The sequence below is a fragment of the Rhipicephalus microplus genome, chromosome 8 (assembly GCF_043290135.1).
Source record: "Rhipicephalus microplus isolate Deutch F79 chromosome 8, USDA_Rmic, whole genome shotgun sequence".
Lineage (NCBI taxonomy): Eukaryota > Metazoa > Arthropoda > Arachnida > Ixodida > Ixodidae > Rhipicephalus > Rhipicephalus microplus.
This window is the reverse complement of record NC_134707.1, coordinates 43,441,939-43,469,327: the sequence shown is the minus strand read 5'-3', so window position 1 is coordinate 43,469,327 and position 27,389 is coordinate 43,441,939. Positions and strand designations below refer to the sequence as shown.

Below are 27,389 nucleotides of genomic sequence, written 5' to 3'. Positions count from 1 at the left end.
TTTAAATATTTTATTCATTCTATTACACTTTATTTACTTTAACTCTTCCTTTATTTGTTTATGTATTTATTCATTGACTTATTTAGAAAAACGTTTTTTTTTCAATAATAAATTATTTGTACAGTATAGACAAAAATTTGTACACTGAAATCAAAAACGTGCATTTACTCAGAAGCATACGTGTTATTAGAGGTGTTACTTCCATTAAATATTAAGTAGGGCAAAAGTAACACTGCAAGCTCAACGTTAAAGCATGTCATGGCGTTAGCAGTCTTTAAAACTGAATGCACCTGACAAGACAAAAAGGCGAATGAATGTTGCATACCATATGCTCCAAAACATAGCGAGATATTGGAAAAAAATAATTGCGAAAACATGTACTTCACCACACAAGCTTGACACAATTTAGACGCTTTTGTTACCACTGGTACAGCGAATGCAACCATATCTGTTTGAAAACACCGTCAAGCGGTTTCTAGAAGTTTGTTTCTCTTCAGGGAATAGCTATTTATGAAAGTTGCACAAACAAAACTGCATTATTGTTTCATTGTTTATGTTCACTTCGTGGTCTAATCTCGTTAACTGATAGGTCAAACTTATCGGAAACCAGTAAATATAAGTAATAAAATGTGTGGCTAACAGCTCATTTGTGCTAGCCATCTAGACTTTCATTTTCACTGCTTCATCAGTCACTGGAGCGTCAAGTTATGCACTAGGGGCGTAATACCGAGTCAACCTATATATGTTACATTGCACATAACTACCTGTTACATAATCCTATTTCAGAACATTTTTTTAATTCGTAATAAATTTAACATAAGACTGTTTTCCTCTGAACAAAGATCCTGTATTGTAAAAACTATACAGGTTACAACTTTAGCATAAATGTTCTGTTGTAAATGATAACGGGTGACAGCTGATATATTCTACACATAGTTAATAAAAAATTGCAGAGCATCGGTAACAGAATCACTCTTTCACGCATTGCACCTCGATGTTGTATGACAAATGTACCATAAAAAGTGAGCACCCACACAGCACAAGTTGGCATTGCCAATTACGCGCTGACAAATGTCCTACATTGCTAGAATATAAAGATTATTCTTTAGTAGTAATTGTTGACGCTCAATACCTTCAATGAAAGATTGCCCGAGCTCTCACCTGAATGCATAAAGGTTGCCTCAAAACAAAACAGATGCACATCTTGTGATTTCTGCGTTTCAAATTTTGAAAAGTTCACATAACAAGGTTATTTCTTTTGACCTTTTTTTACTAATCGTACCACATTGCGAAAATAGCAAAATAAGTTTCAATTAGGAATCTTACTAACGCAAAAAGATTGGTCCTTGAGGCCAATAGTATTACGAATTGCGGGGCGCTGATTTCATAAACCCGACTGGACATTTGCCTCTGAGTGGGTGTCAAGGATGTTTATTCACTAGGTGATTTTTATACGTCTGTTATTATCTCTCCTTAAGTAGCGTAAATGCAACGTACCATGGCACGATCACTACAGCTGAGAAAAGCTATTTTTCGAACGGGACACTTGTTTCACTTCACTTAATTCCCAGTGCCTTTCTGAGCAGTCAGTCAATTCCGTTAGTGATATTGTCACAACTTCTCAGGGTCCCTTTAGATGTTACTGTCACGTGACACAAAATGTGGAAAACTTCGATACACGATTTTTGGTCGACTGTGTCATAACCTCGATATTTACGGATGGAACTCTTCACTAACGCTTTGATCTTTGTTGCATAGCAGTGCGAATACATTAGGATACTCCCAGAAAGTTCCTAGAAAAGAAAGAAACTGCTGATAAGTATAGCCCAAAACCTAGTATGATTAACTTATATATGATGTGATTAGTCTGTCATCAACGTAATTTTTTATCCCAGTGACAAGATTACTCTGTCAAGGTCAAGTGAAAAATCTGTAGCTTCCATATCACAGAGACCACAGCCCGGGGAATGTGATGCACCATGGGCTGCGCTGTCCACTTGAAGCATTTATGATAGTTGTTCATAGAGTTAATGTGCCGTCGTGATTCTCACCGTCTGAACTCTAAGTGCTTCATAGCATAAGTATATCTAATTTACTACCAGTTTACAAGGCGAATGCCCATCTATGATGCTGACGACTGTTTGTAAGCATGCACTCTGCACTAATGCACAACTAAGAAAACATGTCCAAGCACCTTACGTGAACCCTCAATCTAGTTCTATGTTACTAGAACTGACACACTAAAGCTATATATCTATATACCCAAACAATCCTAAAAAGACATTGCGTGGGTAACAAAAAAAGCTTCTGATATTTACCTAGAACTGTAATAGTGTTGAAATAAAATGGTAGTAACCGCCGTAAGCTATGCTAACAATGATGAGAGCTGGAAAACAAGAAACAAAACAGTGGCGTGCCATGCTCTCGAAGCTAGATTAGAGGTTGTAGACCACACGTCGATAGAACGAGAATCAGTATCAGCAGGATTCATTAAAAAGCGAGCACCACTGCAAAATATGTTAAGGAAACTTCAAACCCACGTCACTGTGTAAAGGAGAAATCTCTCGAGAATTATAAAAAAACTCAAGCAAAAAGGATAAGGGAAAGGCTATAGGTAAAAACAAGGCGATGACGGGGGCAAGATATGAGCAGTGGGAAGAGGTCAACCTCTAGGCAAGCCAGTGTGTGCGCTTGTGTAACGCGTGCATGCCTCATCTGGCAGTGGGAAAAAGCTTGCACGACTGCCGGGGTTGCGACTCGTGCGTTCCGTTACCTGGGAAGACTGTGCAGCGAGATCATTCGGAAGCAGGCAATGACGGCCCGCTTGCGCTGTGTGGAGACTACACTGCGATAGGCACCCTTCTGCGAACCCTGAGCGTGGTCGATCTGAAGATAGTGGGCAACGAAAGCAAAATGTAATGGGGATGAGCAGCTGTAGAGCAGGGGTTCTGCGGGAACAGATAAACGTGGTGAATGAAGAATTAAATTTTAGAAAGCTCCTTTTACATTTTGACACTACCTTAATGAAAATCAACCAAGTTATAACTATCACCGTGATCATTATCAGCCTTACTACGCCCACTGCAAGCAAAGGCCCCTCCCATGTACTGCCAATCAACTCGATACTGTGATTGCTGCTACCATTTCATACCCGCAAGCTTCCTAATCTCATCTGGTCACCTAAACTTCTGTCGCCCCTCCACCCGCTCGCCTTCTCTTCGAATCTAATCTGCGATTCTTAATGAACAGTGGTTATCTTGCCTTCGCGCTACGTACCCTGCCCAGTTATATGAAGCGTTAAATGTAATGTTTCAAGTCTGCTATAATAGCTGTGATATAGATGTGAAGAACATAGGTGAACAAAGCGATAGCTCGCCACTGGCAGGGATTGGAGGTCGCTGGTTCAGTCCATGCTAGCACCCGTCTTTTTGTTCCCTCGTCGTTTACTAATACCTATATCACTATATTACTACAATACACTGAAAACATCACAAGCAACGCTACTTATACGTTCCTTGGCTTCCTTATTGATTATTTGTTGGTTTTCATGAACACACTCTCAAATATATTCAGTCACACTGAAATTATATCACAGTGCATAATAACATTGTAGTGCTACTAGTTTCTGCTTCCTATTAAGATGTGAATTGACATCTCTTATATCAATCTCCAGGCCCTACTGCAATTTTTCCTTACCAACATGAAAGTGCTCTATAAGGTCAATCCTCCTTCTATAAGGTCAATCATTTTCTAAACGGTTTGTCATTTGACAATTTAGGATAAGCAGATAGACCACTTACAATTACTACGCGAGGCGAGCCTCATTGCCAAAATAATCTTTTTTACAACTGGCAAATAAATATTGTCAAACGCAATAATACGCGTTTTGCGAAGTGCCAGAAACTATGGACAACCGTTATGCTCACTTAACCATCATAACCTGTAGTTATATAGTAGTTTTCTGTTCTTCTGCCAACAATATGGCGCTATTGTGGGTTCTGTAGTGTTTGATGAACTGAAGCGGAATGGCCCTATCAAATATATTTGAATGCTTATTAGGAACACGGGCGTTAACGCAATGCTTTATTACTATTTTATTCGTGCTAGAAGCGTAATGTTATTACAAAACAAGCTGCCTTGAACGTGCTTCAACGTCTGGCCCCTTCGGTCACATATGTGTTTCCCAAGTGGTCATCCAGTCGCTTTCGTTTATGCGCTATACTTGTTCCGTTCAATGGACTTGTCTTGGAAGGGGCTATTTAACATAGTGGAATGAGTCACAACATAGTTAGCACCAAGATAATTTTGCACGTGCATGAAACCCTACAAGCCGGTTTGTCTTTCGTGCCTAAACGAAGCAACTTTGAATTGTTATAAGGAATTTTGAATATTTACAGAACTGTAAAGTAGTGACGCTTTGAGTTCACAGAATTACCATCACACGTTACTACTTTACTAACCAAGAATAGTAATTATGGCACTCAAGGTATATACATTATTATACATTTTTTTATGTACTTTTACCTGAATATTCGCCAGAGGTTTTTTTGACGACTCATTTTTGACCAAGCAGCTATCATGCGTGTGGCCGCTTCAAAGAGGCTGGTTCTTGGTCGAGAAATTTTAATAACAAGAAAAATATAATAATTACTCCCAAACACAATTAGTGCTGTGTCTGTAATGTTATTTTTTCATTTTTATCTTTGCGCAGCAATTGAGGCCAACAAGTCACGAATGCATTGCGCTCTAGATTCACGTCCACCTCTTCAGGCATCTCCTTTGGTATCATTAGTGTCAACCTGAATTTTTCATACTGAATAATACGCCAGAAAAAGTCTTCATAAAAGCAACACTGACACAAATCACAAGGGTCTACACTCACCACATGTAATCCATAAAGCACCTTGGCCATATCAATGATGCGTTCTACTAGCCGGTCCTGTGAGACAACCGGAACCACCGCATTCGGCTCTACAGGTGTGGACCGCTGACTGCCCAGCTTGCTGTACAGGTAGTGCTGCCAGCTCATCGCATCTGTCGGGTCGATCTTTCCACGTTGCGTATGAAAAGGGCAGTAGTTAGAACATGGATAAGGTACTTCCCATATTTAAATACCTTTCTTTTTAATATAGCCTGACAAATGACGCACTGAAGAGTGTTGTTCTAAGCCTATCGGTACATACTTTGGAAGAACCATGGTGCCCAGCCTTCAAGGAGGCATACAGAACAGGATACATATTGCACAAACAGAAACCAAACGTGTGTGTGTTTCCGTAATTTCTCACCTATCATGTCCGCATCTTTGAATAATGGCTGTCACCCCTCCTTCAGAGTAACTATGGAGGCTCTCAGAATAAGTTTACAGTAACGTTACGACGCAATGCCAATATTTTTACTGGTACACAACATAACTCCCTTTTCGTAGACCTATCTTTAGATAATTATTGGATAAGGTGCATAATATAGCATAACATGCTTTGTTTGTCATCTATATCACAAAAATTTCATTAGGAGTTGTTAGCAAAATATTTTCAGTGCCCCATACCCCTACTGTCCAAAAAATTATAACATAAAACATTTCCTCATCGATGATAAAAAGAAAACGGATTCATTCATGTCACAAAGTGGTTCACGTTTGCATCGATTCCCGCATACCAGCGACCTAAGAAAGATGCATTTCATAAGACCATTTAGGCCCATAGGTGGCAGCGTACGAGTCTCAAAAGGTGCGATGTTTCTTTCAATACTGCTTTGTAACTGACCCCAACAGAATATCCATTGTTTCAGGCACTCTGTCTGTATATTTTTGCTGCAAGTAGCGACTGGATCAGTGAAACTCCATTTGATAAGAAGTGCCGCCTCAACGGAATATTCTTCAGTGAACTTGTAGAATTTTCAAACGTCATGCAACTGAGGAGGACAATAGCAGTCTCCTGTATAAAGCGGGCTGAATTCAGGTGAAGACGTTCCTTACAAGACATCCTCATTTCGATGCGTTAAAGCTGCAGAAAACGGTTGACTTGAGTCTCTAAATCACTGAATTAGAAATGTAGGTGCTTTTTACAGGGAATAAAATTGCGTACACGTAGACGTCAATGTTTCTTACGTAAAAAAATGACAAAAAATGGGCCATCAATGCATGAGCAGTCATCGAAATAAATTAGACGAATATTTTACTACTGCCTTAGCACAAACACTGTGAAAAATGAATTTTGAGCGAACACTTCACCGAATTGAGGCCAGAAATTCTGTTTGTGTTCTATATGGTTGTCCTCATAGAACTACATATGGACCTCTTGGAAACCATTCGCGAAAGCTTCTATCCAAAATCATTGATACAGCCACTGCCCCCCCATAGAGCCACCGCATCCCCTTTTTTCTGTAACGGGTTTCTCTTCTGCACAACAAAGGTTTTAAATCTCGAAGTCTTCCTACTCACCTTATCAGGAAGAGTGAGTTGCAGCTTGACATAATCGAAGATGTCAGAGTCTTGGCATTTCTGTAGAAATAGTTGCAATGCGGAAATTGAAACATGAGCAAAAGCAAGCGTTCACGGAGGATACAGCCATAATACAATAAAAATCTTCGCATGCTCGAACAGCTCTTCGTTTTTCTTTGTTGGCAATGCCTTCGGCTGGCATATGCCGTACATGGTGAGAAAATGTCAGCCAAAGCCTGCCTCTATAATGATAAATATTCCTCATATGGAATAGGTTATACTAATGTTAGTGAGTGCTCCTCTGTGCTTGTTATGCGCTCTTATAATCATATAAGTATAGTAAAGCTGCATATTTGTACAATGTCTCTATATTACTTAAGTATTTTGCCTACTTAAATCGCTTATTTTGCTTACTTAATTAGTTTCATATTCTAAGTGACTCTGCTCGCTGTCACTTTGCAGTATCAGAGTCGCTTACGCAAGCTAAAAGCTGATCTATCATGGTGACCACTTACGTTGAGGAACTTCTCCTTGGCATGCTGGACGAGCTCCTGCTCACGTCCGGCGAATAAGTTGAGGCCGACAGGCAGCAGGCGCTTCAAGCAGGCCACCACTAGACTGGCCGCAAGCTCTTTGTCCTTGTCGCGCTTGCCGTCACGCTTCTTTTTCTTTTCCTGGACACGCGCAAGGTGTTCAAAAGAAATAGAATCACATACTCTTACCAAGAAACAAAGACATTCACACATTTCTTGTGGTTTTTGGCATTGCGAATGGGCCATAGACATAACTTCTCGAGGTGTGCCAGTCCTGTTTCCGCATGTTCGCGTCAGTGCTTGCAATATGCGAGTAAAATTACGCTTACAAACTAACCTAATTATGCTAGCTTGGACTGAACCTCGAATCTCTGCTCCTGCTACACCACCGTTGCTGCGCCTACTACTCATTACTGAAACTATCCGAATACTTCTAAGCAAATCATAAAGAGAACAACTCGAAACTCCAAATACTGACAATAGCCTGGTTGAAAACTTCTCCTCAAGCGAAACATAGGGCATAGCTTGCAGAGTATTAGCCAAAAAATTACATACATTTAGAAGAAAGCTATCGCAGAATTTCTGAAGACACTGAAAGCGCAGGACACCAGTGTGAATTTTTCTGCAGGAACGTGCTTTGTACTGCACAACGCTCACAAGTTGGGCAGGAAACTGAAGAAATACCCACGTCAGGCACAGTGTCCTGTGCACTTCTGCCCCTTGTCCTGTTTAACACTGTGAGTGTTACACAGCTTTAAGCATGAATTTGTATCACATAAGCCAATGTTCGATTCTAGATCCAGTGGCAGCATGGTCATTTAGACAATGTGTATTAGGCACTTTAGCTTAATATCGGCAGAACCGATAAAAACAGGTGATAGAAATATCAGTGGTTTCCTTCATGTCCGAGCAGTTTCATCTATGTCTAAGGTTAAAAAAAAACCAGCAGGAAAGAAACAATAACAATTTGCACTCATAACGCTTGTTCTTTTCAGCTACATCTAACTTGACGTTATATTGGTATAGAAAACAAACAGTGGCTGTGGTACGACCGTTTATAGCCTACATTTTTTGTCGAACAACAGTCAGTGAAATAAACGAGTGACACGTGTTAGGCCTGCCGTATAAATAAATTTTTCCCGTAATCTTCTGCCCTGTTGTGTGATTTTGAGCAAACACCATGAACAGCCTAGTGATAACGCTCGCGTGATTGTCAACTATGAGGTGGCACCCACTTTCTTCTGGCTCTGACCAGCATCCACGGTCTGCACGCTCGCCCTTCCACGTCCTGAGGACGGCATGATAAGTGCCATGTTGTCGATCTCGTGCTGAGAGATGAAGTTGGCTTCCTCCCGGCGGAAGTACTGCACGTAAGAAAGCGTATGTGGTAGCATATGACGAGAGCTAAAATGTTGAATTCATATACGATAAATGGTTGTCAACAGTTAAAACACACCTACTGCCTTCAAAAGTCATTTCAGCCATTGCGCCTACAAATGGAGGCGGAAATGTTGTAGGCCCGTGTGCTCAGATTTGGGTGCACGTTAAAGAACCCCAGGTGGTCGAAATTTCCGGAGCCCTCCACTACGGCGTCTCATAATCATATGGTGGTTTGGGGACGTTCAACCCCACAAATCAATCATTGCGCCTACATGCATTTCGATTGTTGCATGCAAGCCGCATGCTCCTATCAGCCGTGTTCCTACAATCAGAAGATAATTGCAGCATTTTCACGTGATGTTGAATTCGAAAGAAATTTGTTTGCTCCTTTATATGTTAGACAATATTAGTTTTTTTCCCGGCTGAAAAAGACAACAGTACTTATCACTATGGCAACAAAAATTGGGGGGGGGGGGGGAATAAGCTTGTCCTTAAAGAGTTGAACGCGAGTGCGATGCCCCATTCCTACTGCACACTTCAATTGCTCAAAGCATATTTTTCTTGTAGGTTGTTACTCTATAAGTTTCAATTTTGAATTACTATAATGTAATCTATGAAGTTGAAAGTCGCTTGTGTAGCTGAAGCTTTCGCGTGATTCAGTGTAATAGGCAGCATATGCTTCAAACCACGAGCAGTTAAGCACGTGAAACATTTCCTAAACCAGCCACGATTCCCTACGGAATCGTAAAGGAGCATGCTCAGAAACGTGTGTGTCAGAAACGTGTGTGCCAATGGGTGCCTAGCTTTAAATCAAGAATTCTTTTCGAAAACCGCACGTTCTGACTACCTATGACATTGTGCGCTTGTACCACATAATATTGCATGCAATATTACGTGGTGTAGTGTGAAGCTGCAGAACACAAGACGCGTGTACTTGTAATGCGCGACTTATTTTCACTAGAGTTCCAAAGAAGAAACAGTCAATTTAACTGTATTTCGAAGAAGACGCATGGGGCTTGCCACGTAAGCACCCTGGTTTCAATCTTCACTCGGACTCGGAAATCTTTGTTAATTATTTTTATTTGCATCTTTACAATAATTCCGTCAAGGAGAAAATGAAGATTTTTTGATCTCAAACAACGACGCCGACACCAACCCGACAAGATAACTTCTGCGAAAGAACCTTTTTATCGTTGTCTTGGTGAAAATTGCTGCCATAACATGGTTTTTTTCATGATTGCTACAGAATTTTGGTGCACAGACAATCTTTTATATTGTGTGACAGATGTTTCCTGTTGTAACAAAAGAAGTTATTGCTATTACGTCTGTTGCTACAACATAGAGCTCAGGTGCAGCGCTAATGCCGGCGGCACCATAGATAAAACTGCTGCCTCATTCGATGCGTAGCTGTTACAACAATTATGTCCCTGAATAAACCATTATTATAGTTGTTGCTCCAACGATCCCCAAACCTGACACCCCACAGACCCCCAACAGAGCCTTGCGACAGATGACAGAACGTCAGCATTACAAGTTCCAAAATTAGGCAAGACATTATAATATCTGTTATGGTCTTTTGCGGTACCTATAAACAAAATATCGGTTTCTTTTCTTTAAAACATCAAATATAGTCACCTGAGACTTGTTCCAAGTGTTGAACACATGGGCAACACAGGTGTAGACTTGTTCCGCTTCTTTGACATTATTCTTAAGCCAGTGATTTCTAGAAATAGAAAAGACAGTGCCAACGTCGAAATACACCAACACTGACATAGATATATAACACCTATCAAAACTTTTTGGCAGATCCCACGTACTTGGGAATCGATGATATGCGAAGCATGCAAATGGTAGGTGAATGTATATTTTTTTTTATTGAGCGAGACGTTATGAGGTGGCGCTAAATATATGTACTAATCCACGCACACACATAAGTGAAAAAGCCGCGTATCCTTTTTGTTAGCAGTTGTTTACAGTTGCGTAACGATGCCAACGGCTACATTAATATTAGCAACACCAGAAGCGGCGAGCTGATATAAAACGCTGGCGTTTGCGACGGTGCACGCTAGGATGATATCCTTCAACACTGCTGCTCAAATCAACTTCAGTGGATGGCGCCCAACTACAATTTACGCTAACACGAGATGACGTTTATAACATAGGAGTACATATGTAATGTTTATAAAATCAAATTGCCACTACTTCAACCACAACTTACGTTACAAGAACATACGGTCTATTTGAAAAGTATATTCGAGACCTGGCGTGGATCTGTGGTGAAATACTTCAATGTCACGCAGAATGTGAGGGTTCGACTCCTACTGGGACACTGACATGGCATTGTTTGCATTTTTCCTGTCAACGCTGCCTATAGCAGATACTAAGCTTCTGTCACCTGCGGCACATACTAGCATACCAGCGGCAACCACCCGGCAGGGTATGTGTCACTGCTTATTGGAGATTGCTTGACGATATTCGCGACGAGATTATGATATTATTCATGTCTTACCCTGTGCGTCATATTCGTCAAACGACCTTACCACCCCTTCATACTAACTTTGGTGCACACCGAGAAAAGAGGGTGACCATGAGAGTGCCCAGATAGATAGATAGATAGATAGATAGATAGATAGATAGATAGATAGATAGATAGATAGATAGATAGATAGATAGATAGATAGATAGATAGATAGATAGATAGATAGATAGATAGATAGATAGATAGATAGATAGATAGATAGATAGATAGATAGATAGATAGATAGATAGATAGATAGATAGATAGATAGATAGATAGATAGATAGATAGATAGATAGATAGATAGATAGATAGATAGATAGATAGATAGATAGATAGATAGATAGATAGATAGATAGATAGATAGATAGATAGATAGATAGATAGATAGATAGATAGATAGATAGATAGATAGATAGATAGATAGATAGATAGATAGATAGATAGATAGATAGATAGATAGATAGATAGATAGATAGATAGATAGATAGATAGATAGGCTGGCAGACAGACAGATGGATAGATGGATAGTTTATGAGGCAAAGTGGTTGTATAGTCTTTCTTGTGTATGTACATTATATGCAAACAGTGAACTGCATTTGTGAATTTCATATCAGATTGTCCTCATTCCATATCTGTTATTTTGTAAAGGCTCCGGCAACGCAGGACAATGCGAAAAACATTGTTTCTTAAGATCTGAAAATCTACAGCAGTATCAGCACTCACCTCTGAAGATCTACGTACTTGATGAGTAGAGGAAAAAATGCATATATGTCTCGGACAAGAAGTGAGAACTCCTAAAATGCAAAAAGCAGAGCATAAGATTTACAAGGTGTCAATAAAGCAATTGATACACTATTTTCTCAGCAGATAAAGTAAAATAGTAGTGCTCAGTCGGTGCGAACATGTTGTCGCTCATTTCTTATTTGCATGTCGTTTCACCGAACAAACATCCCAAAATGTGCATTCACGCAAAGTAACGTACTATGCAGGTACGTTACCCCACTTGTGTTATGCTGAAAACAATAATGCAAAGTTGTTCGCGCCGATATTCAAGACTGTTTCATTGCAATGTTTTAAAATTGCTTGCACTTAGTTGATTTGTCATGATGTGTAAATCCTACAATAGATTTGTACTGGCAAGGCGCCCTCAGAAGCGAAGCATGAAGGGTGAAATTTTTATGCCCTGAACTTTCACCTTTCAACGCATCTCCTTTTGCGACAAGTGGAGCGTTTGATGCGGATAATTGCTTTGTATTGCAGCGCCCGTAGTAGACCCTCATGTGTAGCAAGGAGCAGCGTTGTTTTCGTTGCGATAGCAATCATACAGACACTGTTAGTGATCTTTATCGGTCACCTTCATCTCCTGTGCGAAGTCTAAATCGGTCCCACTGGTCCGCTCTTCCCATTTTTTGCGACCAAGCGCGAAAGACGTCTGCTAGTATAAGAGCCGGAGGTGGGCAGCACGCCTCCCAAAAGAATCACGTGTTTTACGGGGGTGTATGGAAGGGTAAAACCCCCAAAGAATCGAGTTTGCAATTTTGACGCCAAGAAATTCACTGTACTTTTAGGAACAAACCTGCGGAAGACTGAAGTCAAGCGGCTGCTCCAAGCGATTGAAGTGCCGCGCCGAAATGTGCCACGCGCCCTCTGGCGTAAGCAGTATTCTCACGTAAAGCTTTTTTATTCTTGAATTGCACTTTGTGTAAATTTTTCAACTTCAATGTACGTATGAGCAAAAAGTATTAAATTGATTTCGATGAGACATGGTATTCGTGAGGTACAACAAGTTAGAAACAATCTGAACTAAAGAAATTGCTGATTTCATGGAAAGTGAAACTGTAAAAAAGTTACGCAACAATGCACACCCTCCTTGGTGTTGTGCATGCAGTATTTTCATTTTTTTTTTCAAAAGCTTTATGAAAAAAGTCATATTTTTTAGTTAAAATGTAACCCATCATTCTGAATATGGTCATATTCCTTTTTGTAGTTGCAGAGAAAAGGTACATGGAAATGTTGAACGCCTTTTCAAAATTTGACAGTGCGCCATAGAAAGGACATGCAGCATAGGTGTTGAAAAAAAGTGTCACTTGACACCCAGTGGCATTTTTTCTGAGCACGTAAAATTTTATAGGAATACCTGCAGTCGTTTTCAATATATTGCGCTAAAGCTGACACATAATATTTACCCTACTATATTCTGTTAAATTCCGTGCTCTGTATTGATCCTGTGCACTCTATAGCGCTATAGCGAATCAGCAGATGGCCTATACATCTGTAGGTGAAACGATTTCTTTGTAAAGTTTACCTTGAAGCTTTGGACACAACAGAGGCTCCTTTACTCAATGCAGCGCTCACATTTTCTTGCATTTTTTGTTGACTCAAGGCTTATGTGATAATAAAGGAATGAGTGGCTACCCTTACTTTGTGTCAGCTACATTACAGTTTGCTCCACTTGCATGCTTTGGTTCGTCATTCCAGCAAAGCTTTACTTCTTTTCTTTGGTATTATGCAAATTGCGAATGAGCTGCTAACTTTAACTTGTATAAAATTACAATTCGTTGCTATATCACTGAATGCTTCGTCTTCGTGGCAATGTTTTTTGAGTCACCTTTCGCACAATGCCAGTTTTATGTTTGATTCATGAACACAAGCGAATGGAAAAGTGGTGTCTTGTGCGTAGCTATATACCGCATACCGGCTAGCTCTGCGCTCCATATCCGCATTGAGATTTCAAGTGGCTCGTGTGCATCAGCTGCTGTTTTTTGATCAACTCCACCAAGGCGTGTGCACCTGGAGTTAACAGGATAATAGATTTTTTTCAGGTTTGTTTTAGGTAGCCGCGGATGCGAATCACACAGCATCGGGTAGAGTTTATTTGCCAGACACTAGCCTGTTTCAACTCACGCTTTGTATTTTGTATTCCTTGCTTGCAGCCGTATTCGTATGAATAAGGCTAAACATGTAAACTTAAACCCAAAAAAATAAATTCAGTAAAGCGTGTGCACCTCTTGCAGCTGGCTCTCAGCCTGGGAGGTGTCATCCGTGGTGGACTTGAGGTAGCTGCGCATGCACTCTTCCTTGTGAAACACCGAGTCTGCACACTGCCGGACTTTCTCCATCAGCGGCAGAATAGGGTCGCGCAGCAGTTCTTCGGATGAGTTGATCACTATCTGACCAGCGTGTCCTGTGTAGCGTAATGTTAAATGTGTTAATTCATGAGACGTCGAAGCAACAAGCAAAAGTTGCCGGACCAAGCTTTCCACAACCTGTACCAAGGCCCTGCTGTGAAGAGATTTTTTTCGCATTCATGGTATAATATTTCCTTGGTGTTAAACATTTTTTTTTCTAAAAAAACTTGTGTAAGCATTATGCGTTGTCGCAAGCGTCATCATTTTGTTCTTAGTTTTTACGTTAACCTTTTTAGATGAAATTGAAGAGTTCAATGAGACGCACAACACTCGTCGTGCAACATTTTTTTTTCTTTTGCGCTAGAAATGTTCCCCAGGCGAAGTGGTCATGAAAGTATGACAAACGGCAGGTCTCATCTGCTTTAAAACTCAGAAAAGCATTTGAGGTCTGGCTCTTGACGTAAAATTTGTAGTGTTCAAAAGATGTATTCAAATGAGTATTAACAGTCGCTCTGTGTTGTCTTTCGCCGCGTATATGTCGTGCTTTAGGGCAAGGTATTCGTATTTATTTGATCGAAAAGAAACACCACGAATTTTTTTTTTAGTTTGCCGAGGCAGGTTTTCGGTAGGCGAATAAGGTCATTGCACGCATTTCTACGCGACACATGTTAGCGATTAGTTATGCCGAAACTTGTTCAAACAAACACATCCTAGTGGCGTAAACATAAATTCAAATAAAACGGGAGAAGAAAGAAAGAAAGGGGCCACAATTGATTATACTGAAAAAAAATTCTATCTTAGATGTGTAATGCTATGCACTCACATACTGTGTCAGATAGTCTTTAATAAACTGCGCAGTATTTGAAAAATTGTGCCGATTGGAAAGTATTTCTTTTCTACCATCAAGCTTAAGATTGAATTTTCTCATGAAGCACAGTATTCTCTCTAGTTTCCGAAAAAAACACAGCATGTTCCTTGAATCATTTTCATATTTATTCAACTCTAGAAAAATAAAATCGCAATTGAGAGAACAAATGACAGTCGTAAAGATTCTCGGAGAAATACGTCTTCGGATGATCAGTTGAAACACTTTATATCAGTGTGCGTAGACTTTGCATGGACTTCAGGACATATTTCAGATTATCAATAAAAAAAACATGAGTATCGGCCCAAGGACTACTCATGAGCCATTCAATATTCTGCATGCAGTCTATACGCTTGAACAGCTGCGCGCAGCTCGACTAAATGTGCGCTTATATTTCGGATTGCGAAAGCAGTCACAAAGCTCAAGGGTGGAATATTTTTTCCTTCCTTCGTGCTTTTCAAATGTCCAACGAAAAAGTTACACCGCGGCAGTATTTGCAGCTATACACTTACGGAACAAGGCCAGTCTTTGGGAAACAGCGTAATTGGTAATAAATACATTCAACGTACCTGCGATGGTTATCATCCAAGGAGAACCCTCAGTGTTGACAGTTTTGCGCAGGAGATTTAGGATGTTCTTTAGAAGGCTAGTCAAATGATCACTGGTAACCATGGTGACGTGGTTTCTGCAAATGATTGTTTATGAGGAGCAGTCAACCTAATGCTAAAGGGATGAAACAGCATGAAAAAGCAGCGCCACTCATGCAGCACCTATACCTGGATGGGATATTCTGAAGGCTTACCAAGTTAATATAAGAAATTGTTGAAATTGCAGTCATCCCTGCACAAAGCTGCTTGAAAATTGAAGAAATATCTTAGACACATAGGTGTATACTTCCATAATATCTAATGCCTTCGCTTAAGTAGTACTCCCGGAAAGGGAAGTCTGAATGTCAAGCTTTTCAAACAACTTTTAAATAACGAAGTGCACTTGTTTTGAGGAAAGTAAAAATGAGAACGCTTCGGCTGTTTCCCGCGGATACTGAAAATAAATGGTGGTGACGTAGATTGCTCTACTCTCCTGCATGCAAGATCAGAAAGCCTCTATAATCAAATCGTCCAACAATGCTCCTTTCACTAGACCACTGCGCGTTACTTACCCTGATGTGGGGTTTACATTGTCAGGACCTTGACTCCACCAGAAAGGAAGGTAGCTAGAATGAGTGGCAAATGATGTATATATTTCGAAACGTCATCAAAACCCAAGAACACTTTAGTTAAAAAAGTCAAGCTCATACTTTTATTGTACGCTCAACTATATTTGTGTCCATTTGACGTAAATTTATGGCATCTTTTCCAATGAAATTGCAACAGACATACTTTACCAAGTGAAGAATGCGTTTTTCTGCAGCGAGATATGCCTAAATTATTTTAAAATTTCTTAAAACAAGCCCTGCAATAAGCTCTATTCCACGTACACACCTGGTGATCAGAAACAACATTCGTTACGTGCTCGAATAATTAAAGTGGTAATATTAAAAATTTTGTACAAGTCTCGTCAACAAAAGACATTCTGCACCTCTATTTTTTAAAATAGGTGATCCCACAACAGCTTCTGGTGAAATTAAATCTGGAACAATCAGAATGTTTTCCCGTGCTTTTCAAAGTAAACGTTATTGACAAATGCATACTGTAATAAGCCTTACCTGCACAACATCGGTATCATCACATCGATGATGAAGGGCTGCTCCGCGTACTTCCCATTTCCCGTTACAAACTTTTCAACTTGACCCACGAGGTCTTCTAAGGTTGGCATGCTTGACTCCAGTGTTGCCATTACAGCTAAATATAACCATAATTTGATCAGGCTATCGCAGACACTAAACAAATACTATAATATAGAATTGTACAAAGTTTGAAGTTCTCTGACGACAGGTTTTTTTTATTTTTATTAGTTGCATGTTTGTCAACATAACATCTCTTGCAATAAAACAGATTTAACTTTAGTAGACTTTCTACACGTCTGTTCAATCTTTTCCAGGTTAGTCAGTTTGCAAGTAAGCTAGAAATGCACTGTTTTATTCCTTCTAACTGATAAACAAAGTCCGAAACATTTCTCTTGACCGGCTTTCGTTATGCAGTAGCGAAATTCACATGCCAGAATCCCAACAAAAGCAGTCATTTCTGAATTCATTAAAATAAAAACATTTTATTTCGAAAACACTCACATGGGTGTTTTCTGAGTCCTGCATCTATGCTTTTTGGCAACGTTAAATATTGGTGCGGTATGGCTGCGAGCGCCATATATTTTTCTATCACAGTTAATTGTATATAGGCGTATTTCCGCACCTACCTGGGCAATATGAATAAAGTAGTGAACGTAATCTTGTGACGTAAGTAACATCCCATGCGTACATTAGATGCCGAAAAGAGGCCGAATGAAACTTTTGCAGACATCAAGAAAGCTGCGTACTGCACTACCGTTGCTGCAACTGGTTTGGTAATCCAATTACTAAGTATTTGGCGCTGATGCTGTCAAAGAGCGCGCAGCACTTGTTCATACTTTCCATGTAACCATCGTTTGCTAACTATTTCTTTAACGAAGCGCTTACCAACACTTCAACTCTTCGTGAGGCGCATTTGTAGGCACATCCTGTGTATCAGCTCCTACGTGTGTATAGTGTTTCAACCAAAGAGGTGAACATTTTCACCCACGATTAACCTACCGTACGATGACAGTTGTAGCAGCCATCTTACTAGGGGCATCATGAGCTGTTTGCGTTCAGTGATCGAGAAAGAGCGTTCTCTTCGCACGCCCAGCGAATTCAACGTTGCAACCTTTCCTGGTTGATAGTGCTCAAAGTGCGTCATTCTGTTACTAGTTTTCTTAGGTAAGCCTCGTACCACCATATAATTATGAGAGACGCCATTGTGGAGGGCTCCGAAAATTTCGACCACGAAGAACCCCAGGTGGTCGAAATTTTCGGAGCCCTCTACCACAGCATCTCTCATAATCATATGTTGGTATTGGAACGTTAAACCCAACATATCAATCATTTAGTAACCCTAATATTCAAGGCAAATTTTATATAAACTTAGGTCATGGATACTTGTTTCCGTAGGGTATTTTATCGAAAACAGCTATCTTTTAATTTATGAATAACGTAGCCTTTACACTAACAGGTCAAAGTCACTTGATGTCTAAATGGTACCACCAAAAAATAGCGTGTTTCTGAGGCAATTGGAGGGCAAAGGCTGGCTTCACTAGTGATTGCTGGTAAAGCATTGCGGGAGCTTCCACTTCAGCATTTTTAAAAAATTTAACCACGTTGGTTGCAACTGCTTCGTGAGTTTCTCCTGTGGAACCTTTGGTCTGACTATAGCAGCTATGGACAACATTCCGAATTTGGGCGACTTCAATCAGAAAGCATCAAACAAACCTTGCGCTTCCAAAGAATGTTCTTGAGCTTTGCCATGAATGCAGTAGGGATTGTGCTTGTTGTGCGAAGGCTCCAAAAACGCCACGGGAAAGGTGGCTGCGAATGCACCCAAGCAGTTACCATACGCAGGTCGATGCCTGTAAAAAAACAAAAAGAAAACTTAGAGGATGCTTGAGCTTCAGCTTAAAGAAAAGATTGCGATAGCGTAATCGGGCCTCGTATGCACCACCTGTTCAATCGCTAGCCAGATTCAGTTCCCGGTGCTTGCCTGAAACGTCCCGCAAGAAAACAACCACTGATTGCGTAACTTCGGCTGTTCAAAATGGCCTACCAAGCTCAGTTGCTAATTGCCCACTGTCTTAACTATTGCTTTTGTTAATCGGTGAAGGGCCCTCTACACGTTCATAGGGCATCACGTTAACTTACGCAGCTGTTTATTGTATTGTTGCTTTAGCTTAATAAGATAGATATGTCTGAGTGTTTTGTAGAAAGTGGGCTTTCAAAACACCTACGCTTAGTGTAATTCACATGCATTTACGCCTGGAGTGGCACGTTTCTACCAAGTCATTATACATGCGTTAAGACCCCTTTATTACGCGATATTCACGTAGTGTATTTGTTTTTTCAAAAGAGTTTTGAAAAAATATTCTTGTGTATTCAAAGTATCGCTGTTTATTCGAAAGGTGAAGCGTAAGCAAGTAAACCGTGTCACAAAAAAAACATTTAACTTCCAAAGAAACTTCAAATATTCCCGTTAAGCTCTCTTAACATTCAATATTGAACTGTGGAGTGTTGGGGACAGGCAAAAGTTCGCATATTCTGAAGTTCACGCAAAAATAATTGCACACAGCACTTTCAGGAAGTTGGCTGACATACTATTTGCATTTAGGCTGATGTGCTGTCGCAATAAAAATATCTAATAAGGATGCCTTCCGTGATCTCTCCTACAATGTTCTCTGTGTGCTAACACAAAACAATAAAAATATGCTCACCGTTCCAACTCCGCTTTGATAAAAGACCTATAAAAAACGAAAGGAAAATTACCACAAGACGGAAAGACCTATATAAAAAACAGGAATAGAACTATGACACAACCTTATATCCAAAAACAAAAAAATTAACTGTAAAGAAAAGTGCATAAGAAATACTGACGAACGCTTTACGGCTCGTAAATGTAAAAATTCATTTTTAAAAGTTTAAATATAAACACTAACTTGCAGAGGATGTACCTATATGCTGTATTTCAATAATAAAATATTTATTATTCTGAAGTTCAGGCGATACATTGTGTCATCTTTCAACCTGTAGTTTCAAGACACTCTCAGTAAAAATTGATTCCAAAGAACCCACTCGGAAAATACTGATGGTCGCACTTCGTTTTATATATAAAGTAATGAGTCAAAGCACATGCGCTTGCTTGCTCTCTTTCTTCCTAAATTGGCAGTAAATCTACAATAATGAACTTGATAAGTAGTTCAATTCACTGCAGAACACTTTCGACCCTGGTGAAGTCAGTTGACACCACCACACATTTCGCCTGGCATCTCGGTAATGAGACCAAAAATGCTCATTCTATAGATAGTACTTCATTGATCATCCTAACCGTGACCGACTTCAAAATTGTGGAAGGTTTGCTCCGCTAGAGGCCACAAAGAAAAACATGCTTGACTGAAGTCTTGGGTCAAGCAGAGACACATGGGCTGAGGTGCCGAAGCGCCATTTTTGAGATGACGTACCAAAGATATTTCAGTGTATTTCACATTGGGAATAAAACGTTGATTCACACTTTCTTTACCCTGGCAAGCAGTGAGAATAAACAGCCAATCTTGTTATTTCATGACGACTCATCTAAGATAACCTAATTTGGCATTACGTTCATTATTCCGTAAGTATTGCACCACTGCCTCTATTCGTCGTTCGTGGTCTTTTGAGCTTACATCTATTAGAAAAACGTGCACAAAAACGTCTCTGACCAAAACGAAAACACAGGGCTCTGAGGGCTAACACACCCACCTGCCACCGTGAAGTTCCAGGTTGGTTCCCAATGTATACAGGCTATTCAGGATCTTGTAGCAGGCCACCTGGATGTCACTCACTAGTATAAAAAAATGAAGAAACCACAAACATAAGTTTTGTCCAAGTATGTAAGAGAGCTAGCACATATACTCTGAAGCATATTGCAGTAAGCGCGTTCCCCTCTGTGTCATAAAGCATCAAACGTGCCGCTATCACGAAGGCAAACAACGGGCAAAAATACTCGAACAGGGTGTTTTCATATCATGAACATTTCATTAAATAGGTGTATGAGAAGAAGGCTCCTGTTTTCGCACGCAAAGGCTGCATTGAATTTTTCTCACAAAGACACTTTCACGGTTAAATGAATTTTGAGCATAACATTTAAAACATTCAAATCAGGGTAATTGTTTTATATGGGAAAACAACAGTGCATGCCAATATGTGTCATATCCGTTTTTAGGAAATTGCAAGAGTGACGAGAATTCCTAGGTACTCGTGATCGCCATCTCAGGGCTATGCTGGAATTGGTCGCACCTGGCAGGTATGAAACGCGACCACCCTTTTACATCTCGGCGCCACTTCCCTTGACAAGGAAATGATGAAACTTCATTTAGGCACTTGTTTGCCGAATTTTTTTGCCACTAGCAGCAAGTTCTCCCACTTGCGCCAGCTAATCGGCTTTTTTTGTGTGTAGTGTTTGATGCTATATTTGTTGCTGTTTTTTCAGCTGTGCCCAAGAAGGCCACGTAGCACAATCAAGATGTTCTTTCCATGTGCACAATAAGCTCTGTGGCGCCTTTTTTTCCCCTTTACATTTTCAACAAGAACAGATAAAGACCACACATCGATTCTAAAAATAAGCTGTCTGCTCACGTGTTTTAGAATGATTGCCCATTTCACTGACCAATTTATGAATTGGCGCGCCATTATTCAAATTGTGGTGCTTTCTTGCCACGTGTAGTTTTAACCATCAGTAACCGAGAGGTCGCTTTTTTCTGAGCACAGAGCATCATAAAATATGACATCACCCATATGATAGATGATAAATACCTCGCAGCACCTACAAGATTTCTTATGCTTCCTTTCCTCGTGTAGTTTTAACCTTCGGTAACCGAGAAGTTGTTTTTTTTTCTGAGCACAGAGCATCATAAAATACATTACCTGTAAAATACATTATCAGTACCTCGCAGCACCTACAAGATTTCTTATGCTTCCTTTCCTCGTGTAGTTTTAACCTTCTGTAACCGAGAAGTTGTTTTTTTTCTGAGCACAGAGCATCATAAAATACGACATTACCTGTAAAATACATTATCAGTACCTCGCAGCACCTACAAGATTTCTTATGCTTCCTTTCCTCGTGTAGTTTTAACCTTCGGTAACCGAGAAGTTGTTTTTTTTTTCTGAGCACAGAGCATCATAAAATACGACATTACCTGTAAAATACATTATCAGTACCTCGCAGCACCTACAAGATTTCTTATGCTTCCTTTCCTCGTGTAGTTTTAACCTTCGGTAACCAAGAAGTTGTTTTTTTTTTTCTGAGCACAGAGCATCATAAAATACGACATTACCTGTAAAATACATTATCAGTACCTCGCAGCACCTACAAGATTTCTTATGCTTCCTTTCCTGGTGTAGTTGTAACCTTCGGTAACCGAGAAGTTGTTTTTTTTTTCTGAGCACAGAGCATCATAAAATACGACATTACCTGTAAAATACATTATCAGTACCTCGCAGCACCTACAACATTTCTGATGCTTCCTTTCCACGTGTAGTTCTAACCTTTGGTAACCGAGAAGCTGTTTTTTTTTTCTGAGCACAGAGCATCGTAAAGTATGACACCACTCGTAAAATACATGATGAATACCTCACAGCACCTACAACATTTTTGATGCTTCTTTACCACGCGTAGTTTTAACCTTCACTAATGAAGAGGCTGTTTTTCTTCTCAGCACAGAGCATCATAAAGTATGACATCACCCGTAAAGTAATCATTAACAAAACATCACCCGTAAAATACTTGATAAATACCTCGCAGAACCTGCAAATTTTATGATTTCTAAAAATATGGCCACGTTATAAATGGACGTGCATTGCAACTTTGAACTGACACAAGTGCCCTGAAGCTAATAATGATAAATGTACTAACATACTGTTTGCTAATTCGTCAAGTAATATACTTTCACTTGTGGTAAAACATTGCCGTTTCGCGGAGACTGCTTTCGCGAATACTACAGAACGCAGACTGTCATTGATTTGTGAAAAATCTGTAGTCACAAAACATTGCGTGTATACTTGAGTGGTGTAGTACCTGAAATGTGCCTGAATTATTAAAGTTACACGCACAAACACTGCACAATTCAGCTATTTAGCACTGAGTCAAGATAGTTTTGCTGTTATTGCTGTTCATACGCAATGCTAGCCATCATCCGGGTAGTCAGCGAAGAAGAGACAGCACTGGATGACATCAGTGATTAGGTGTCCAGCAACACCGCAGATAACCACATTCTTACACCATTTGTTAGCGTGCGGGTAAGTACACTAAGTTAAGATGATACTCGTCAACGAACGCCGCTTTTTAAGATACTACAGTACTGCATACGCCGAACATTCTCTATCATGCACACTTTCAAGACTCTCCAGCTGATACTTTACGATTGGGGCCTTGTAGTGAAAGGTAATCTTTAAAATAACACCGAATTACCAGACTAGACTTACAGATATTATGCTCTAAACAGCAACCAACAATGATAGATTAAACTTACCTAAATTTGCAGACATTAAGCGAAAACAGCATAACCACCACTGAGATGTTATCATAGGTAACAATAAACTGTAACTGTTACAGGAATCCTATGGGCAAAATTGTTAGGTAAGAATCTTCTAGTGCTGACTATAGAAAGAAGGCTTGGCACACTCACGCAACAAGTCACTGCCGAACTCGTTGGCAGCTAGGTGGTCAAACAGCGCTGTGAGCACAGGCAGGAGAACAAGTTGTACGTAGTTGAGCGACGATGACGTCTTCATCGTCGTGCCGCGAAGGTGACTGTAGCGTCCTTGCTCGAGGTTTATTAGCGTCTGGGCCAAGTCATCAGCCGCGTTGTTGAAGTACGTGAGCATCGAAGTCTTCACAAAATCCGGACAATTCTTCACTATTGCCCTATGAAATAATCGTTCAGATTGTACTTATGCACTGAACGATAACAATTGATTACATACTATCCTCGTAAACGTTACGAGAAACAGTGGTGTTGTATGGAGATATAAAGATGCTTGCAGATGTGCACTAAAACTTTGAAGTTGTCTAAACGTCTCAGAGTGTTGCTTTGTTTTCTAGCTCCAGAAATTGAAACCTGTGTTATATGGCTCCTTATTAGTGTCTCTCCATCATTTATCTCTTTCACGACATTATATATTTAACCAAGTCTCTTGCTCGTTTGTATTACACAAGTATGTGGTACATGGTGTGACCTTCGCACCACTATCGTAGCGTTGATCTGGTTCTGCTTTAGTTCTTATCAACTGAACCTGAAAATAAATTATTCCCTTCTCATAGTATATAAAACACTTGTCATGTAAAGAACTTTCATGAATAGTAACATTAAAGATGTATGAATCGGGAATCACCTCAATAAGCTAAAGTAATGATAATTTACGGCCATTGCACAAACAAAACTTGATTGAACAACATCGCTACTTGACCCATAGCGTGTACATCAGACCCAGCATAGGTATAATTCATATGGCTATCACGGACAGGAAAGTGTTATCCCACAGATTTGACTTACAAGCCTCGGCGACACCACTTACTTTGCATCCGTTGCCCGAATGAGCACCTGAAGACACGAGACAGCCAACTTGCATTCATTACCAAAGACGCTGAACTTGGCTCTCAGCAGACCGCCCAGCTTGCAGAACAGGCTACAGAAAAAACAAAGAGTAAGGCAGTGAGCACAGCTATACCTCCACTAATCACCTGATGCTTGACGTAGAGTATAGGGCCTACATCAATTAATACGAGCCATCACCTGCGTATCATTCGGTTTCTTCGTCATAATGCGAATACTTGTTAGCATTTAATTAAAAATATATGCTTAACACCAACCGCTCTTTCTTGATTTACATATCACTACAAACACAATCTTCGACTTTGAAAATGAATATGCGATTTTTTGGTATGAATACACAGGATATGTTTGAATACTAAACTGCATCAATTATGCTTCACAATTTCAATATCAATTTATAAGACAGTGTTGTTTCATGATGTTTATAATGCCTAAATAGAACCTTTTATCAGCCATTTAAAGCTAATAGATTTTGATATTGTGATTTTGCTGGTGATGCATTATTTATTAAAAATTGTGAGAAAAGGGGCATGGAAACAATAGCTTATTAAAAGTATATGGGAGGGAAGAAGCCAATAAAGTAGGGTGGATTTATTGATGCCACGATGACTTTCGCTATCGCAGAGGGCATATTTTGAACAGAAAGAGAAGTCTCATTCGTGAAATATTATTTTCAGAACTGAAACTACGCTGGGTGCAGAACACAATCGTTGACGACTGGACGAACCCTGTTCTGCGTCCTTGCTGTCTTCCCTACTCTTGTGTCTTCACCCAAGTGCAGTCTAAGTTTTCAAAATAAAATTTGCGTTATCTAAATGTGAAGGTTAACATCATTGTTACCTTCAACCATACCAAACCTATATCCACGTTCGTATGAAAGTTCACTTTCTGAGCCACACTACGGTCAATAAAGAGCTCCATAGAGGTAGTTTTTAACTTACCTTGCGACCATCTCCTTCTCGCGTATGGTGGCCGTGCCTACCGTAGAAGTGGCAGTGGGCGACATCAAGAAAAATGCGCGGTGCGCCACAAATACCTTCTCCATCAGCGGCAACACCACCTGCGAAGAAAATAAGAAAAGTTACATCAATCATTCACAAAAAAAATACTGAAGACACGTGCGGCTCATGGATATTTGCTATCTGCCCGTAATAACGCAAGGAAGTGGCAAAAACAAGTAGGAAGCAGGCTGAAAAGTAAATCTCAGAGAGGAGTCATGCTTGTCTCCTAATCAGGACAGGTGAATATATTGAAGGATGGAAGATAGAAAGCAACACATTATGGAAAATATTAGACTCGGAAATATCTAACAGGAGTCACGTACGTCTATCAACGACAGATCAAATGTATCTTGTGAGTGTGGTCGACGTTCGGTATTTTTTATATGGGCATCTGAAAGCTGTGACAGTATCTGCACTTATCCATTAGGATACCAGTTCGTAAATTTTAACACAGATTACCAGCTATCGTTGTTTGACTGATGAAATACTTATGGTACAGTGAGTTCTTCGTACTGTAATTGCTGTAGGCACCGTGGCAGAGTTGTTATTAGCAAATGTCTCGCCCACAACGCTTTTCTTCTCGCCACGCTTCTCAACTTTCAATGGAAAAGCGAAGCGTGACGCACGTATAAGGAGATAATGTATAGCGGAATTTATTACACTATTGCGTTGCACTCTTAAAGGTCATGTTTTCTAAATTCGAAGTGTTATTACTTCATTCTCGTCTATCTACGGACTTTTCCGAATTACACCACTTAAGTCTACAGTGCCGTCATTACGCTTCGCTGGTGTATCTTGTAATATAACTGTTAAAGTTAAATTCATTTATATCTGCAATTTCAATGATTTCCGTAGCATAAGCCCTATACACACTACCTGTATTGCCCGTGTGGCGTTACAATAATTTAATAGCTTGGTAACAAGGACGCAGTGATGGTGCTAGGGAGCAGTGTTATGCGGTTCAATCACACTCCACCCCCCCCCCCCCCTGGTTGAAACGTCGAAAGATAAAAACCTCGTGAATTTTCACGGCGGATCTACTTGAATATATATATATATATATATATATATATATATATATATATATATATATATATAATGCACACATACAAACACATGCATGCTTGAACAAAAAGTGCTGATGGGCACCACTACCCCTCCCTCGCACAAATAATTTCATACTACGCTCCCCAAAGGCAGCCATGACCTCAGATTCATCTTCTATTGAAATCTTAGGCAACTTGGTCTTGGTTTCTATACATGTGCCCACCTTGCTGAAGAACTTGACGTCCCGACTGGAAGTCTTGAAGCTTGTCCGGCGGCTGAACGGTACGCTGGGTCTGAGAACCTTGAGGTTTATCGCAGCCATGTCCATGTACTGCAGTAGCTTCTCCAACAGAGAGCTCGCAAAACGACGCTCCGGCGCTGCAGCCTGGCCCTGGCCCGGGGATTGAGGTTCCTCGCTCGGGGCACCTCCCCGTTCGCGGCGACGTGTGGCCTTGCTGCACAAGACACAGTGGCATTACACGTGAAGGTGCCAGTAAGCTTGTCCGATGCGACGCAGTTGTGACCAATATGATATAGGACGCAGCAAACAAATGGAAACATGAAGAAACTATCAGCTAGATGGCGGCAATTATCTCGCACAGCAAGCATAAACTACGCCACAAAAGAGTTGCCCTGAAATTTGGTGAAGCTTAACGGAAACTGAAGGGCTATCACTGAACAAGGTAAATACTCGATGTCCGCATGAAACAATAACCATGAGGTGAGGAAAGACACCAATTGGTGTTAGAAAGAGCCTGGAAAGAGCCTGGAGCTAAAAAGCCTATAAGCATTTTTTTAGTCTTGCCCATCGATACTAACGTTGCAGTCACATTTTAGTGCCCTTCATTGTAGGTATCAGTCTGAATCAAGTGACTTTCCAGCAAGAGCATACATATAAATTACAGCCTAATGTTCATTTTCATGTGCACTCTAGAGAGCGTTAATGGTTAGCTTAGGTTCTTTTTAAACGCATGATTATTTGCGCTGCGCAAGATTTGTGGAGACGTGTGGGGCTGAGGCAATGCTTCTGGTGTGACATTTTTAAATATATTGCATAGGTCGCAGTCATAATATGTTACACGAGCGTTTAAACAGTGATCAGAAAAACTTCTAAATAAATACTGTGTTGTTGTCACCCTCTATTTAAAGCGTTAAGTACAATGTTGCAGCCA

The 27,389-nt window shown here is 40.2% G+C and overlaps 1 protein-coding gene across 1 annotated transcript in view; it reads right to left on the bottom strand.

Moving 5' to 3' along the window:
• RyR (Ryanodine receptor) overlaps window positions 1–27,389 on the bottom strand; it is a 285,153-nt gene that overhangs the window by 53,632 nt on the left and 204,132 nt on the right. The window contains exons 70-87 of the mRNA XM_075871638.1: window positions 26,441–26,672; window positions 25,111–25,229; window positions 24,132–24,242; window positions 23,243–23,481; window positions 20,319–20,400; window positions 19,298–19,324; window positions 18,306–18,442; window positions 16,572–16,707; window positions 16,026–16,079; window positions 15,436–15,551; window positions 13,879–14,057; window positions 11,597–11,667; window positions 9,988–10,075; window positions 8,208–8,336; window positions 6,955–7,113; window positions 6,440–6,499; window positions 4,883–5,047; window positions 2,774–2,886 (exon numbers count right to left, since the gene is read on the bottom strand). Coding sequence (XP_075727753.1) covers window positions 2,774–2,886; window positions 4,883–5,047; window positions 6,440–6,499; window positions 6,955–7,113; window positions 8,208–8,336; window positions 9,988–10,075; window positions 11,597–11,667; window positions 13,879–14,057; window positions 15,436–15,551; window positions 16,026–16,079; window positions 16,572–16,707; window positions 18,306–18,442; window positions 19,298–19,324; window positions 20,319–20,400; window positions 23,243–23,481; window positions 24,132–24,242; window positions 25,111–25,229; window positions 26,441–26,672 — 2,217 coding nt within the window. The remainder of the gene's footprint in view (window positions 1–2,773; window positions 2,887–4,882; window positions 5,048–6,439; window positions 6,500–6,954; window positions 7,114–8,207; window positions 8,337–9,987; window positions 10,076–11,596; window positions 11,668–13,878; window positions 14,058–15,435; window positions 15,552–16,025; window positions 16,080–16,571; window positions 16,708–18,305; window positions 18,443–19,297; window positions 19,325–20,318; window positions 20,401–23,242; window positions 23,482–24,131; window positions 24,243–25,110; window positions 25,230–26,440; window positions 26,673–27,389) is intronic.